The sequence below is a fragment of the Chanos chanos genome, chromosome 2 (assembly GCF_902362185.1).
Source record: "Chanos chanos chromosome 2, fChaCha1.1, whole genome shotgun sequence".
Lineage (NCBI taxonomy): Eukaryota > Metazoa > Chordata > Actinopteri > Gonorynchiformes > Chanidae > Chanos > Chanos chanos.
Window position 1 is genome coordinate 47,078,109 of NC_044496.1, and position 14,334 is coordinate 47,092,442.

The window sequence follows — 14,334 nt, forward strand, 5'->3', positions numbered from 1 at the left end:
GCGAACATATGTTGCTAATTGCTTTTCATTAGCGAGCCAGTGATCAGAAAGCATATTAATTCTGAATATGGTCTCTCCTTAGACATGGTGGAAATTGCAATCATTAGACACCCATGGATGAAGTTTCCACTGTTTTTTCTTTGTGGCTATTAACATAATGTGAGACTGAGTCAACCTGTTTGTACCATAGAGAAGGTTCTGCTCTGTTCTTTATAACGCTTCATCTGACACACTCTTCCCATGATTGCCCTTAGAAGCCATAAAATGTCTTGTGATCATTTGCAGGGGAAGCATTCACAAGGTATTGGCAACTTGTTTGATACATATAGGCTACTGTAATCTACATTTTCCCATGTTGATAAGTTTAAATATACTCAGGGGGTTGGATAAAACTGACTGAGCTGGTTTCGGTAAATAGCGTAGATCTAGCTGTTCTCTTCATATATAGCCAATTTGGTGAATTTTTGTTTTTTTACTTGTGTTCACAGATACTTGTATGAGCATGTTGCTTTTATATTTGATTTCTTGCCGACTAGCCAAGAAAAACCTTCTCTTATCTATAAAGGTTTATCTATAAACCTTCTCTGATCAATAGCATCATTCAAGACTAGGATTTTGAAAGCAATTTTCCACTGCACATCTGTCTTCTCTGTGGTGACCCTTACCACTCCGTGGTCATGACTGTTACGTCCACAGAGACAAAGTGTGTTACCGTGGTTTTGAAGAGACCCATTCTTTACTGGGGAAGAAAACTGGCCAAAGGTTTCTGTTAAAGAACATATTGGGGACCAGGCACACTTCAGATGTACAAGTCTTTGCTTGAGCATGTGATGAAAAGTAACTTCACCGTAAAGCACAGAGGGCTACTGCACTTTCAGCTCTTGTATGTGGTTCTTCACTGAGGTGGGTGGACAGGAGGGTATAAATGAAGATTCATGCAACACTGCTGAATGCTATATCCTTTAGATTTGTCCATGTTATTGAGGTATTATGACCAACTGCTTTGGTCTGTGCTGCAGCCCCTCTTTCCTCAACTTTCAAAACGTCAAAATGACCAAAGACCATATTTAGACAATGGCACAATTTCAAAGGGAATACTGTGGATTTACTGATTGGTTGACTGCATTTTTGTCTAGCATTGGAAACAACATATATGTGGGGTTTTTTTGTCAGTGAATAAGTAGACCTGGAAAAATATCTAAAATAAAACTAGATTGTTTTTTTAAAACTGGCAGCAGAATCCTTCTCAAATACGAGAGCAATCAATGTTCCCCCAAGTACAACATGTATGCAAAAGTGTATTGATTAAAACCATTTAAAAGAAGACTTTAGTTTGCAATTTTATTTAGAAGAAGGCTGAAATATTGACTTTACTCTCCCTGTTACACTCAGTTTAACAGAGAGTTTATGTCAGCTAAAGTGGATCCATCTTTCAGCTTGTCTTTCCCTCTCCAACCATTTGTTTTTGCGGAGTTCAGAGAACTCATTACACTGCTCGGGGATAAAATTAACACTATTTTTACAGGGCCGCTGCAAAAATTGGGAAGATCGTCTGAAAGACAACACAGAGAACTGAGTGGAGGAGAAATTGCGAGAGAAGAAAAAAAAATGTCCAGGGAGTTGTAGAACCTTGTGGAAGAGCAGAACTAAATGACACACTGTTTCGCTGGAAACCCAAAGACTTGTCACAGCCAGTTTCTCATAGAGCCTTCTGCCAAGTGCCTTTTCTCTCTTTTATCATTTGTGCTTTCTCCATCACTTGTAACGTTTTGTTTTGAGTAATATAATTAGCTTCCTGTATGACTCAACGTTAATGGCAGAATTAACTGTATAGAAACGTTGTATTTTTAGCTGTCTCACTTCGGGCCTGAGGATGTAATGATTCAGATTAATCCATGTTAGCCCAGAGAGTCAGTCATGGCTGCCAACTCTGTTCCTCTCTGTTCAAGCGTTTTAATTTAAAAAGCAAACTTTAATCTTCCATGAGTGGGATTTGATTTCTGCAGATGCCAATCCAGGGTAAGATCCTTCTGAGCTGAGTAGGCTATGTGGCCCTGGAAACAATAGTCTGCACTTTGATGGGAGATTTACTACCAAGATGGCCCCATTTCTCGAATATGAACTGTCTCTCTTTGCCCCTGGCCATGAACCCTTTCCATTTTCACATCTACAATGCTGCAGTTTTTAGATTCTCCTTTTTCAAAAGGACTTATATATATATATAAATTGTTCTCGTATATAGTTCCCTTCTCCTATAAGTTGAGTGTTTGGATGTGATACTATTAAAAAAACAGAAAAGCTCTCTCTCTCTCTCTCTTGAGTTTTGCCAAGTGTTAATTACAGTTATTTCTTTTCAGAGTGGATGGTACTTTTCCTCTTAATTATCATTTTGTTCGTCTTTCAATGTCTTTTATTGTCTGTATCCGTTTTTTCTTTCCTTTGCTCACATATTAGCCTTGATTTTCATCCCCTTGATCATAGGGTTGGCAAATTAATTTCAAGCCAGTTAAAATATGAAACACATTCATGGTATGCTTAATCCATGCATAAAAAAACACCATGTTTCTCATTTATATAGTCCAAGGGGGCGCAACTGAAGCCATTTAGTGCATAAACCCTGTTGGATTTTGTTTCTATCAATTGCTGCACGTCTTCGATTAGCTGAGGACACCTCACACCTGTTTCACAGACAGAAATCAAACTCTGATGAAACAAAGCTGCAGGACTCCAACCCTCACTGAGCGGACCAGCCGGGCACCTCTGATACAACTTTCATTAAATCACATGAAAGAGTTAGCTTTGATTAATGTTGCATAGCTTAGTTTTAGTAATTCATTCAACACACACCATGACACTGAAAGCAAGGCTGTAAGCTCTAATCAGCCTGGAATCAGAGGCAGTACATGTGCCCTTACAGCAGTTTAGTTTTAAAATGGCTGCTAGCCTGTTTTTGTTTTTATCCAAGTCAACTCAAAAATCAACAAAAGTCAACGTAAAAATGCAGAATATTTGAATTGTATCATTAGCAAAATAGAGAGATACGGACTTCTATTCATTCATTCATTCATTCATTCATTCATTCATTCTTTCTTTCTTTCTTTCTTTCTTTCTTTCTTTCTTTCTCACCAAACATCTCACCTCTCACTTTTCCCCTGAGACTGCTTTCATTGTTCTGTATGCAGTGCACAGCGCTGATGAAAAATCAGGGATCAGTTCTGATAGGCTGCTGTCAGTCAGTGAAACAGCGCTCACAGATTTTCTGATTGGCTGACTGATAGTGCTACAGCTTGGAGACATGCCTTGATGGATCTGTATGTGAGCTGGTCTACTGCTTCAGAGCAGTGATTGACCATCCTTGACAGGCAGTCCTTAAGGACAATACCTGAGGATTAAAGAAGGTATTGTTTTGTAGAATCTAGGGGCTACACGCGCGTGCACACACACACACACACACACACACACACACACACACACAACTGAACTCAATAATTTTGATAACTTAAAGTGAGTGGTTGAAAATGTGTTCAAAATATTAGAAAACAGTCCAACACCAGAGATGTAATACAGTCAGAGATGCAGAGATGTTCATACAACATACAGTACAATTATTTTTCTAATTTTACAGTTACCAGTGGCTTCAGATATGACGGTTTCATCCCAAACTGTTATGTGGAAAGAGTAACGACAGCAAACATAGGAGAAGAAATGGGTTTTACTCCTACCTATGATGAACAGCATGCTTACAACATTTACTCTGCAGCAGGAAATCTAGAGAGTAGAGCTCATGTGCAAAAGTGTACAAACAGAAACACATAATGAGATACCTGAGCCTAGCTTAGCTTAGATGATTCATGTTTCCGTTGGCTGATCCATCCACCATGAATGTTAATAGTTCCAGATCACGTCAAAATCTGGATTAATCACATAGTCTGATATGAGCTTCTGATTTTCTCACTGCTTTATTGTGAGATAAGTGAAATGTCATGCTACACAAAAAGACGCCCTGCACCCTCTACCCTGGCCTCCCTGATGAAGGTAATGAGGGGCTGCCCGTCCCTCTTCGCCCTGTAACTTATGCCACACATCAGGGGGATTGAGTAACACTTCATTTCTGAAAGGAATTTGACATCATTTTCACCTAAAGTTAGATAAATATCTACATGTGATTTACTGTGGTAGTCCCACCCAGATGCATATTTCTGATGGAAAATAAAAACGCTATAAATATGATTATACCTTAGACGATTTGATTTACAAAGTTGTTATGTTAATAACACATTTTCAGAGCCTTCTAAAATTTGGGCTGCCTTCTATTCTGTAAAACCCTAAGTCCCTCATACACTCTTTGGCTCCTGACTCAGTCAGGCCCCACTTAGCCTCCATTAAGTGTCACCTATGTGCTAAACCTGGTCTGGCAGGTTCTGTTGCATTGGAGTCGATGGGTCTCTCTGCTTCTCTGCCTCCAGCTGTCTCTGCCCTCCCAGTCACACTGCGCTGGTACACATGAAAGACAGAGTGAGAGAGAGGGATAAAGACAGAGAGGCTTGGCTCTGCTCTCTTAGTCTGTGTGAGTGTATGAGAGCCAAGCTCTGAGACACTGAGGGAGAGTGACATGGTTTAGCCATGATGGACCAAGCTGCCAAAGGCCTGACAGAAATAAGCAGGGGGAAAACTGCCAATGTGTGGCTGTTTTAAATCTTGTTTCAGTTAAATAGCTTCTCCGTTCAATGTTTTTGGCTATGCTTTGATTATTACCTCGTTGTCTGTCTGTCTCCGTTACCCCCTTCCTCACATTTATGATTGTCAGTCTTTCTCACATCTGCTTGGTGGCAGCTGGTGCAACTCTAACTTTGGTTTTGTTCCTTTAAAAAAACCGTGACAGATGTAAAATGACACATAATTCAGGATGCAAATGATAAATGATTCCCTCCCTCTGTTCTTATATCAGACTCTTCTGGCTTTTTTAAATTAGTCCACACAGCAGATTTCCTCTCAACTTCTAACTATTAAAAAAACCCTGCATATATTATTTAAAAGTCTGTCCTAATTAGAAACAAACAGAACACTGAGAATCTGCCAAGGCACTGTGTTTGGTAAACCTGCAAAGAATACATAAATACCTGACTGCATAAATTGTTACACTTGCATTAATGCATTCCACAATAGCACAAACCCTGATGTCTGATGAATGTCCTGTTAGATAATCAATCTCCCTGCAAAGTGCCACAAACAGTAGGACTTTCACAGCAATGCAAAATTGTGCTGTCCCTGACTCAATTTAGATATAATTGTATGCAAACAACCTGTCTGGTGAGGATCAGATGTTAGAGATTTCTCCCTGTGTCAGTTTGCTGAGATCAGGATATACCCCTCAGCTTTGCAGAAGGCACACATGGCTCCACACTCGGCCATGCCAACACAGTCAGCAAGCCTCCTCCCGAGACACACAGACTAATTGGGATACTTTCTGATGGGACCAATTGGGTGAGGATAGAAAAGCCTCTGAACTCCAACAGTGTGACAAAGTGCGGAGTCGAAGAATTTTTCTTCCCTGCCTTTTCGTGGTGTAATTTAGTGCTGATGAGGCAAGGAAGGGTAGACTGGCATTTCCTCTTTGGTTTGATAAGCAGAGATGATGCCAAATTGCTCAGCATTTCTGATAAATAACAAGGAAGAGAGACTGTCTTCTCTACTGTGAAATATCATAGTTTGTGTGCTGATTGTTAGTTTTTGTTGCAACTCCTGAGTGATTAAAGGAACTGACTGGCTAAACAAGCTTCACACTTGTTTCTGAAAACTTTGATTATCTAAGCGAAAAAACAGCAGCATAGCATCAGACTCCCATGACAAAATGAGACGCTCATCGTGATGACATCTGCCTCTCTGTGTTTGTATTATTCCCAGGCCTCTGCTCCTCTGCAGACTTACACCCATGCTCCATGCTGCTCTAACTGACCCATGGATCATTTGCATCAAAATATTCACGCAACACAACAGTATATGCATGATTCTTCCTCTGAAGTTGGACAGCCTGCTGGTAATACTGTCGCTTAAAAAAAAGGGTAGGACACAGACAGATCCTGTTCCACTGTGAATATGTTTATATGGCTCTGCCAGGTGTGTGTTGTGATCAAATTCTCTGATGACAGCACGCTACATGACTTTGACAAAACCTCTTTGGATTCGGGCGCTAATAGATCCCTGAGCAGGGATGGTAGGGGAAGCAGGACACACTCTGTCTAATCTATAAGACAAACATATTTGCATGAGACACACATCTATACCGCAGACAACAGTCCTACAGAAGCCATTGATCTGCACTGTTCAAAGAAAGGCAAATATTGGCCACCAGACTACCAGAAACCCTGGACTCCCAGTATGAGTCTGGGCAAACAGTCATCTGGCTCTGTCTGAGAGTGTGTGTGTGTGTGTGTGTGTGTGTCTGTGTGTGTGTTGAGGGGCATAGTGATTTGATGGTCAGGAAGACTGGCGTCCGGCATCAAGGTGAAAGACAAAATAAGGGCAAACACTGCAAAGCAACCCCGTGACACAAAGTCTGCAGATCTGATGAGCAGAGGATGCTGGGTAATGGATGGGGGTTGAAGGCGGTTGCTGGGTGTGTGGGTTAGAGATAAACATAAGGCACGATTGCCTCGCATGACTAATACAAAGCCCTTATCCATCACCGGACACACAGTGGAGGATATAGGGGTTATAAGAAAGGTCTGGGACTGCGGACAGGTCTTCAAAGGTTTATAATGGATGGTCTCTGTTGTATGTATCTGCATAGTTTTGTCTTCATTTTGTTTTTTGTTTTTTTTTGTTTTTTTTTAATGTCAAAGTCAGTCACCACTATTGATGTCGGAGATGATTCGCCAAGATTTGTAATGATTTGTGATGTTAGATACAGAAGCAGTTTTCTCCCCACATGAAAGCCAATCTAAGCTGGTCAGCCAATGGGAACAGACTGCAATAAAGTGCAACTGACTGTGAGGTCATGTTGAATGACAATGTAAAATATAGCAATGATTTCTGTTGCAGTCTTACTTGGCCTCTGAAAGCAGGATGTAACATCAGTGTTACTATGCAGACAGTGATTCTGGCTGCCTTACTTGGACATTACCCTCTTCATCTCAGGACTGCCAGACAATCCAGCTAATGGGAGAGAGAGGCAGGTTTCTGGCACTGGACTCAAGTCCTGACCTCAGGGGCCAGATATCCACCACAGCCTCTGCTGCTGTACCCTTGAGAAAGTACCTCACCCACTGTCTCCCCATTAGGAATAATCAGCTGTCCTACTAGGTAATGGATAGGGCCACAAGCTAAGTAGATCAATAAACTGCGATTGTCATGGCAACTGACTGTTGGAGGAAATCTCCACCACCCTCCCTAAGTGTTTTTTGTGCTTATGACTATATAAGAATATCAATAAAATAAACATTTTGAGGGTATTCGTGCACTCTCCTTTATGGTAGTATCCTGAAGTTGATCTCTGAAGTTGGTTTATGATGTTCTATTTCATTTGTTCCATCATCAGTGGGCCCCAAGTCAAGAGGTTGCCCTTACACGAGCCAATAATTTATTCAGCGTTTGGAGGAATTACATGGTTTCTGCATGCCTTTGCTCTCATTTCACACTGCAGAGAGTGAACACATAGCCTTTGTGTTATCTGACGAGAGCAGTTGTAATCCCACCCCCACACCCCCACTCCACCCCACCTTCTTTTCTCAATGCCCTCCCCCATCTCTCCACAGGCTGCTTTACCAGTCAAGCGTGACATGGGCTTGAGGTAAGGGAAGAGAGAGAGAGAGAGAGAGAGACTTATGTTATGTGGGCTGTTCTGTCTTTAGTTCTGTTTACTGTGTATCTTTAACATTGGTGACCTTGAGCACAGGCAACGTGTCTGCGATCATAAAAGCTCCCAGCACGTCAGTCGTGGAGATGCATGCAGTTTGGGGATCATTGTCTGTGGGTTCTAAACATTTAAATATATCACCCAGTTGCTGTATCGGATTAGAAAGGTATAAATGACAAATGATATCATTTTTGTTAATGTTATCAAGATGTAAACCATCAAGAGCTAAAGACTGCATGTACATTATCAAGTGCAATAAAAAGATTTGTGTAACAATCTCTCACAATCTCGAAAGCATAAAAACCCCTCACAGGAATCCAGCTTCACTTCAGTACACATAAGATCCCAGGGTGATGAATACATTTAGGAAAATCCTTTGGCTACAGCTAAATCAGTAGCTGTGCTGCCCTTCTTTTAAAATACTTAAGGGAGACTTCTTCCTTCATGTGGAGGCCTCTAAACTTATTCATAGTTTTGGGGCTATTTCTAGGCTCCAGTAGTAAACTTAAACTGGTGTATAATATCAAACCATCCTTTGCTCTTATACAAGGTTAATCTTTCCATAGGACTCTTTCCATATCCTTCAGGCTTAAGTGCCCAGCACCTGGGCAGACTTGGTTGCTATGAAATCTTGGTGTTGAAGCACCTTGCAGCCTATCTTTTATTTATGGGCCCTGCTACAGTCAAGAGACACATCTCATAAGCACATAGAGCACATGCATAGTGACGCTCTGTTCTTCTCAATATAAAACAAAATCATAATATACAATTCACAAAAATTGCCTCAAGGCATTTCATCATTGCCTTTCAACCAGTCAGTCTCAGTTTGAACTACCTCAATCTATTTCTTTTTTTTTTTCTCCCTACAGTCAGGTAGTGGTTAGCACTAGGTCATTCTCTCCCTACCTTCTCCCGGTCTGCACATCTGATAGGACTAGTGCTGGATAACATCACGAAAAATGTCTCCTCTTTTACGCTGTTTTTGTGGCTCAAACATGACCATTTGCATCTGTAAGACCCCATCATAACTATCATGGTTTAGATCACTCTGTCAGGTCAGGAGATGTGGGATTACCTGAGGCACAGGGGTTCAGTACAGTCCTACTGCTCTCTGTCATGCACATGACATGCACACACACACACACACACACACTCCATGGCAAACACTATTATCAAACACGCTACACAACTTATTCTCCTGGGACCTCTTACGTGTAGATTGTGGGGAATTCGTGAGGTAAAATGGCCAGATAATCCTGATGATATTTAAAGACTAATAAAAAAAAAACCCACAACAACTAGCCTAATACCCTGCTACTGCTTGTCTATGCCGTGACCATGACTCTCTGCCAAAACAACAAGCAGGCTCAGCTATGCATGCTGATGATTTTTGAATGAGCATTGTAGCATTAATGTAGAATCATTAGGGAGAGTCAGAGGAGATAAAAAGTTTACACCGAGCTCATCCGTGTCATCTCCACTCCATGATGTTCTCATTATTCACTGTGTCTGTGTTTGGTGCTGGCAGCTAAAAAATGTCACTTCACCACACACCCATGCAACTCACAGGATTGTGCGCTCAGCCTCACAATCGTTCCGATGAGTTACTGGAGCAGAGGAGAAAAAAAAAAGGACTGCTTATTGAGGGAAAGAAAAAAAAAACCCTCATAGAGAATGTATGCAAATTCAAAAGCAATAAAGCTAGGACGTTAAAAGACTTATTAACAGTTCATACCTCAAAAACATCAAATAAGAACTCTTATCTCCTTAAACCTCAAATAATTTTGGTTAGAAGTTTTTGGGGTGCTGTTACTTTAAGCCTATGAGAGAGGCTCCTAACATTGCCTGGTGTTGACAGAGCCTTGAGCACCTTTCTCCAATCTAAAACTGAGTTAAATGGGGCAGCAGCCATCACTCACATCTCCCCGTCTCAGTCTGTCAGCTCAGCCCAAAAACGCCTTGAACGTCCATTAGTATGCTGTCACCTTAAAGTCATATATCCATGTTCAAATCCAATTGTCTCTTGGCCACCACTACACATTTCTGTGGCAACCCCTACAGGATCTAATGTGCATCTCTAACACCAATCTGTCTCTCTCACTTTCTGTCTCTTTCTCTCTCACTGTCTCTGTTTAGTATAAAGCACTGAGACAAGCAGACACGTATTGGAAAAGAGGCCGAAAGTCTGGTTTGTTCTCTGCAAAATTGATTTGGTATGAAATATACCCTCCACCCCCACCTTCCACCCCCCCCACCACCAACCCTCCACCCCCCACCTCCCACCCCAGCACTGCACTCAGATAAGAGATTGTAAAGCTAACCAGAATGCTTTGGTTCAAGAGCAAGGCTATATTGAGATTAACTGACTGTATACATTTTAGTTTTTATAAAAAAAATACTATTGCGAAGATAACAGCCTCTGAAAGGTCATTCTTTCCTTTATTTATTGAAACTGTCACAAGTTCTTTTTTTTTTTTGCCTGTACTCTGTTCCTAGGGATTCCCTTGTTCAGGCCTACGCACAAACAAACAAACTAAAGTAAAAAAGTATATACTTTGCCCATTTTTTTTTTCCTCGACCCAATATTGAAGTAAATTAATCAAATAAAACTTCTGCTTTCTCCTATGCTTGAGAAACACCCTCTTCTCCTATGCTTGTCCCCGCGTCCTTTCCTGTTCCTTCACTTTCCCACAGTCTTCTTAAGCCAACTCTGAGAGGCTTTGAGAAAGGTGCTAATTCATCTCGAAAGAAAAAACGAACCTGTCTGTTCGGTTTTGAGAAAAAAAAAAAAAAAAAAACTCGGAGTCCTTGTCCCAATTAATTATTGAAGAGACACAGACTGCAGTTTAATTTGTACAAACTGTGTTTATTCTTCTTCTGTCCCATAAGAAATGAAAGTACACTTAACCATAATGGATTGCTACACCAAAGTCTGTCTTCAATGATGTTTTGATTCCACAGAGCCAGTAAACTGTCTGGACACTCAAAAATATGATCACCCAAAATTCCTGTTCTGGTGCCACTGTCTGAGACTAGAGGAGACATCTGTTAAGTTTTTGAGCAGTTAAACCTTCATTGCAAGTGCTTCTGTACTTTTGTCTGATCTCTTTTTACTTTGGAGCTATTTGCCCTTGGTCACAATGTATATGCACAGTTTTCCATTTCATTATGATAATAGTTGCTTTCTTATCTCCATTGTTATTTCACATCTTAACCCTTTCACATGCTTAACCACTGCAAATCTGAGACGCATACACATGTTCACATAGACACAAACCACCACCACGCACTCTGTGTCTATTTGGGAAATTATCTCATGGAAATCTTAGGTCCACAGGAATGAGATGGTACATTTCATATCTGTGTTTACTCTCTAAGAATAAGGCCAGGCCAAATATTATGACCTGCCTGTCTGCTCTTCACCCAAACTTTCAGATCTGCATTTTGTTGCTCCAATCATTTGCTGTCGTACCCAACTCCCTCTGTCACACACACACACGCGCACACACACACACACACACACACACACACACACATCCATGTTCTGGCTAAGCTGGGAAGTGCTGTTTGTCTCTGAGGGTGGCAACGGAATGAAGGTGTCTGACACCATGGATCATCCCACTTGCCTCTGTGTTCCCCCTCAGCCCACCCAGGAGAACCTAGAGCATGTCTGTGTGTCAGACACCTCTGCAAGCTTCAGTCTCTCCCCTTCATTCCATCATCATTTTTTTTACAGTCCTGTAGAAATGCATTTGCTATAGGCCTGTCCATATAACCTCTCTTTCTCTTCTCTCACACTTATTCTCTGTCTCTGTCTCTGTCTCTTTCTTTCTTTCTTTCTTTCTTTCTTTCTTTCTCTCTCTCTCTCTCTCTCTCTCTCTCCCTCTCTCTCTCTCCCTCTCTTCATTTCTTTATTGTCCCCTCTCTTTTTTCTCTCTTGCTACTTTTTTGTCCAAATTTCACTGTCCTCTCTTCTTCCCCTCGCGTTAATATTTTTTCTATGTAATTTCTCTAAGGAGGTTCTGTCTGTGAATGCTGCTTGTCTCCTCTGGTCCTTGCTCTGGGATTATGCAGATCTTAATTCCAGTCTCTTCACACCTGGGCTCGATGGGCCATGAAATAGGGAACATTCTCACTGAAAACTTCTTTACACTTCATACAGACAGAGAGGGAAAGGTGGAGAAAGAGAGTGAGAGAGACAGAGAGAGAGAGAGGGTAGAGAGAGAGAGAGAGAGGGAGAGAGAGAGAGAGGGAAGGAGGGAGGGAGGGAGACTGAGACAGGGAGAATGAGGAGGATATTTCCTAAGGGATCTAAGTTTTCCTCGTGGTTGTTCTTCTTCTCTTGGGTTCTTCGGGGTGAATGTCTGGCATGGTAATAGATAAATCAGAGACTGACGACACTGCTAGCATACTGCATTTTTTTTTCACATTCAAAATGCTTCTTTTATGACTTTTTGAAATAAATATTGAAGCGCAGCCCACACGTACCTCCTCCCAAAAACTAATGAGTTTTGCTCTATTGGATGCGGTTCAGTGGTCTCCAAGGCACTGTGGGATATAAACAGAGTTCTAAAATGTCTTTTATTATCTGCCCGTTCTCTCATTTGACAATGGAATAGGTTGAGCATCACCGTATTTCCCACAAGCGATTCTATTCAGGATTAGCAAAAGAGGTGTTTCAGATTAATTTACAATCTCTATAAGATCTATTTGTTGCCTGTCTGTGAATCTGTGAAAGAGAACCTTTCTCCCTGCTTACATGTACTTACCACACTAAAGTTCAAAACATTTAAAGACAGATCATTCAGGATCAAATATTTAATTTCATTGCAACGAAGGGGATAACTGATGAATTTTTAAAACAAGTTAATACTGTCGTGGATAAATAGACTAATTTACAGATAAAAACACTTTTAGGCTATAAGCATTTGCTTTGTACTCAATCGGGGCAGCATTTGTAATCGCCACATGGAGATATGAGGATATCAGGTGGCAACATAACTGAATAGATGCTACATCTGTTTCTAAATCTTAATTAATCATGTTAATTCTCAAGTATTGGATATAATTTAAGTATATCTGTGTGAAAAGTGTTTTTTTTTACAAATCAACTTCTAAAATGATCCTGTTTTGATATAAAGTACTACTGAGTGTTTAAATTCACATTGCTTTTTTTTATATTTTCAGATAAAGAGTAATCAACATTTGTTTTGTCCACTGTAGAGTTTTATAATTTCATCCCTTGAGGCCTTTATGGTGTAAACATCATAAAGTCAGTTTGTATTCAGAGATCTCAAGAGTAGGATAATCTAATGTATCAGGACAACATGACCTTATAAACTTCAGTCTTTACCACATTATTCTCCTTCAAGGAGGCTTTGTGATTCCAACAATAAAATACATTAATTAGTTTTAAAGAGAGAATGAATAAATGAAGAAGAAGAAAAGCACACAGCTCCAAAATGTTAAAGAAGAGAAAACAAACTGTCATAATTTTATAAAACCAAATATGATTTTGTGATGTATGTTAGTAATGTATTACCCATTAAAACGCACACGCACACACACACACACACACACACACACACACACACACACACACACACACACACACACACACACAGAAAACAAACAAACAAACAAACAAAAGAAAAACCACACAAACAAACAAAAATCTCTAAGAACAGGAACATGCCTTACCTGATGAAGCTCCCCTGGAAAAAGCAAAAAGACAAGGCATACAAAATCCTTATGACTCGTGGGAGCATCCTCCTGCCCAGTCTCTCCGTCTGTCTCTCTCTCTCTTTCAGCCCTCTGGAATAACTCGCTGTAGTAGTAATTTGGGGATTTACCGAATCCACTGAGTAGCAGGTGAAACTAGGCAACAAGGCATTGTCTCGCGCGCGGATCCAAGCCCGTCTGGATCGAAAGTTTCGTCCTCAGTCTTAGGCACACTCCTAAAAGCGGTACAATCCACAATAGTGATCCCTCTCGCTTGTCAGTCAGAGTAGAATCAGTATGAAAGCGTGTGCGTGTGTTTTGGAAAGAGTGTGTGTGCTTTTCTCTTTCTTTCTCGCTCTTTTCTACAGCCAGCTGCTTGCTTCAGGAATTATAACGGCGAGAGTTTAAAGGGCCAGCTGCGCTTTTGATGGCTGCGAAACAGCGCGCAGGTCGGCCGTTAGTGAGGGGAAAGCGCACGAAAGACGTATGTGACAAGGCAAAAGACGTGGACTTGGAGCTTACTGACAGTTCTGTACTGTCAGCCTGTACCTGGCTTTAAGATGACATTTAAAACGACATACGTAGTTATTTCTTTATTTAAAGAGAAAGGAGGCGGAAGAGTCAGAGTTCATATCTACTTCAAGGACGGGGGAAAGATAAAATTTGTAATGTTCTGTTCTGAATTCGTTTAACCTACTCCACAATGATGGTAGCTTAGAGTAAATGGAAAAAGAAAGAGAGAGAGAGAGAGAGAGAGA

General features: G+C 40.8%; 1 protein-coding gene across 1 annotated transcript in view; it reads right to left on the reverse strand.

Moving 5' to 3' along the window:
* The window catches only part of glra4a (glycine receptor, alpha 4a), a 33,532-nt gene extending 19,909 nt beyond the window's left edge, over positions 1–13,623 (reverse strand). Inside the window, exon 1 of the mRNA XM_030765092.1 lies at positions 13,556–13,623. Coding sequence (XP_030620952.1) covers positions 13,556–13,623 — 68 coding nt within the window. The remainder of the gene's footprint in view (positions 1–13,555) is intronic.
* Positions 13,624–14,334: the final 711 nt, after the last annotated feature.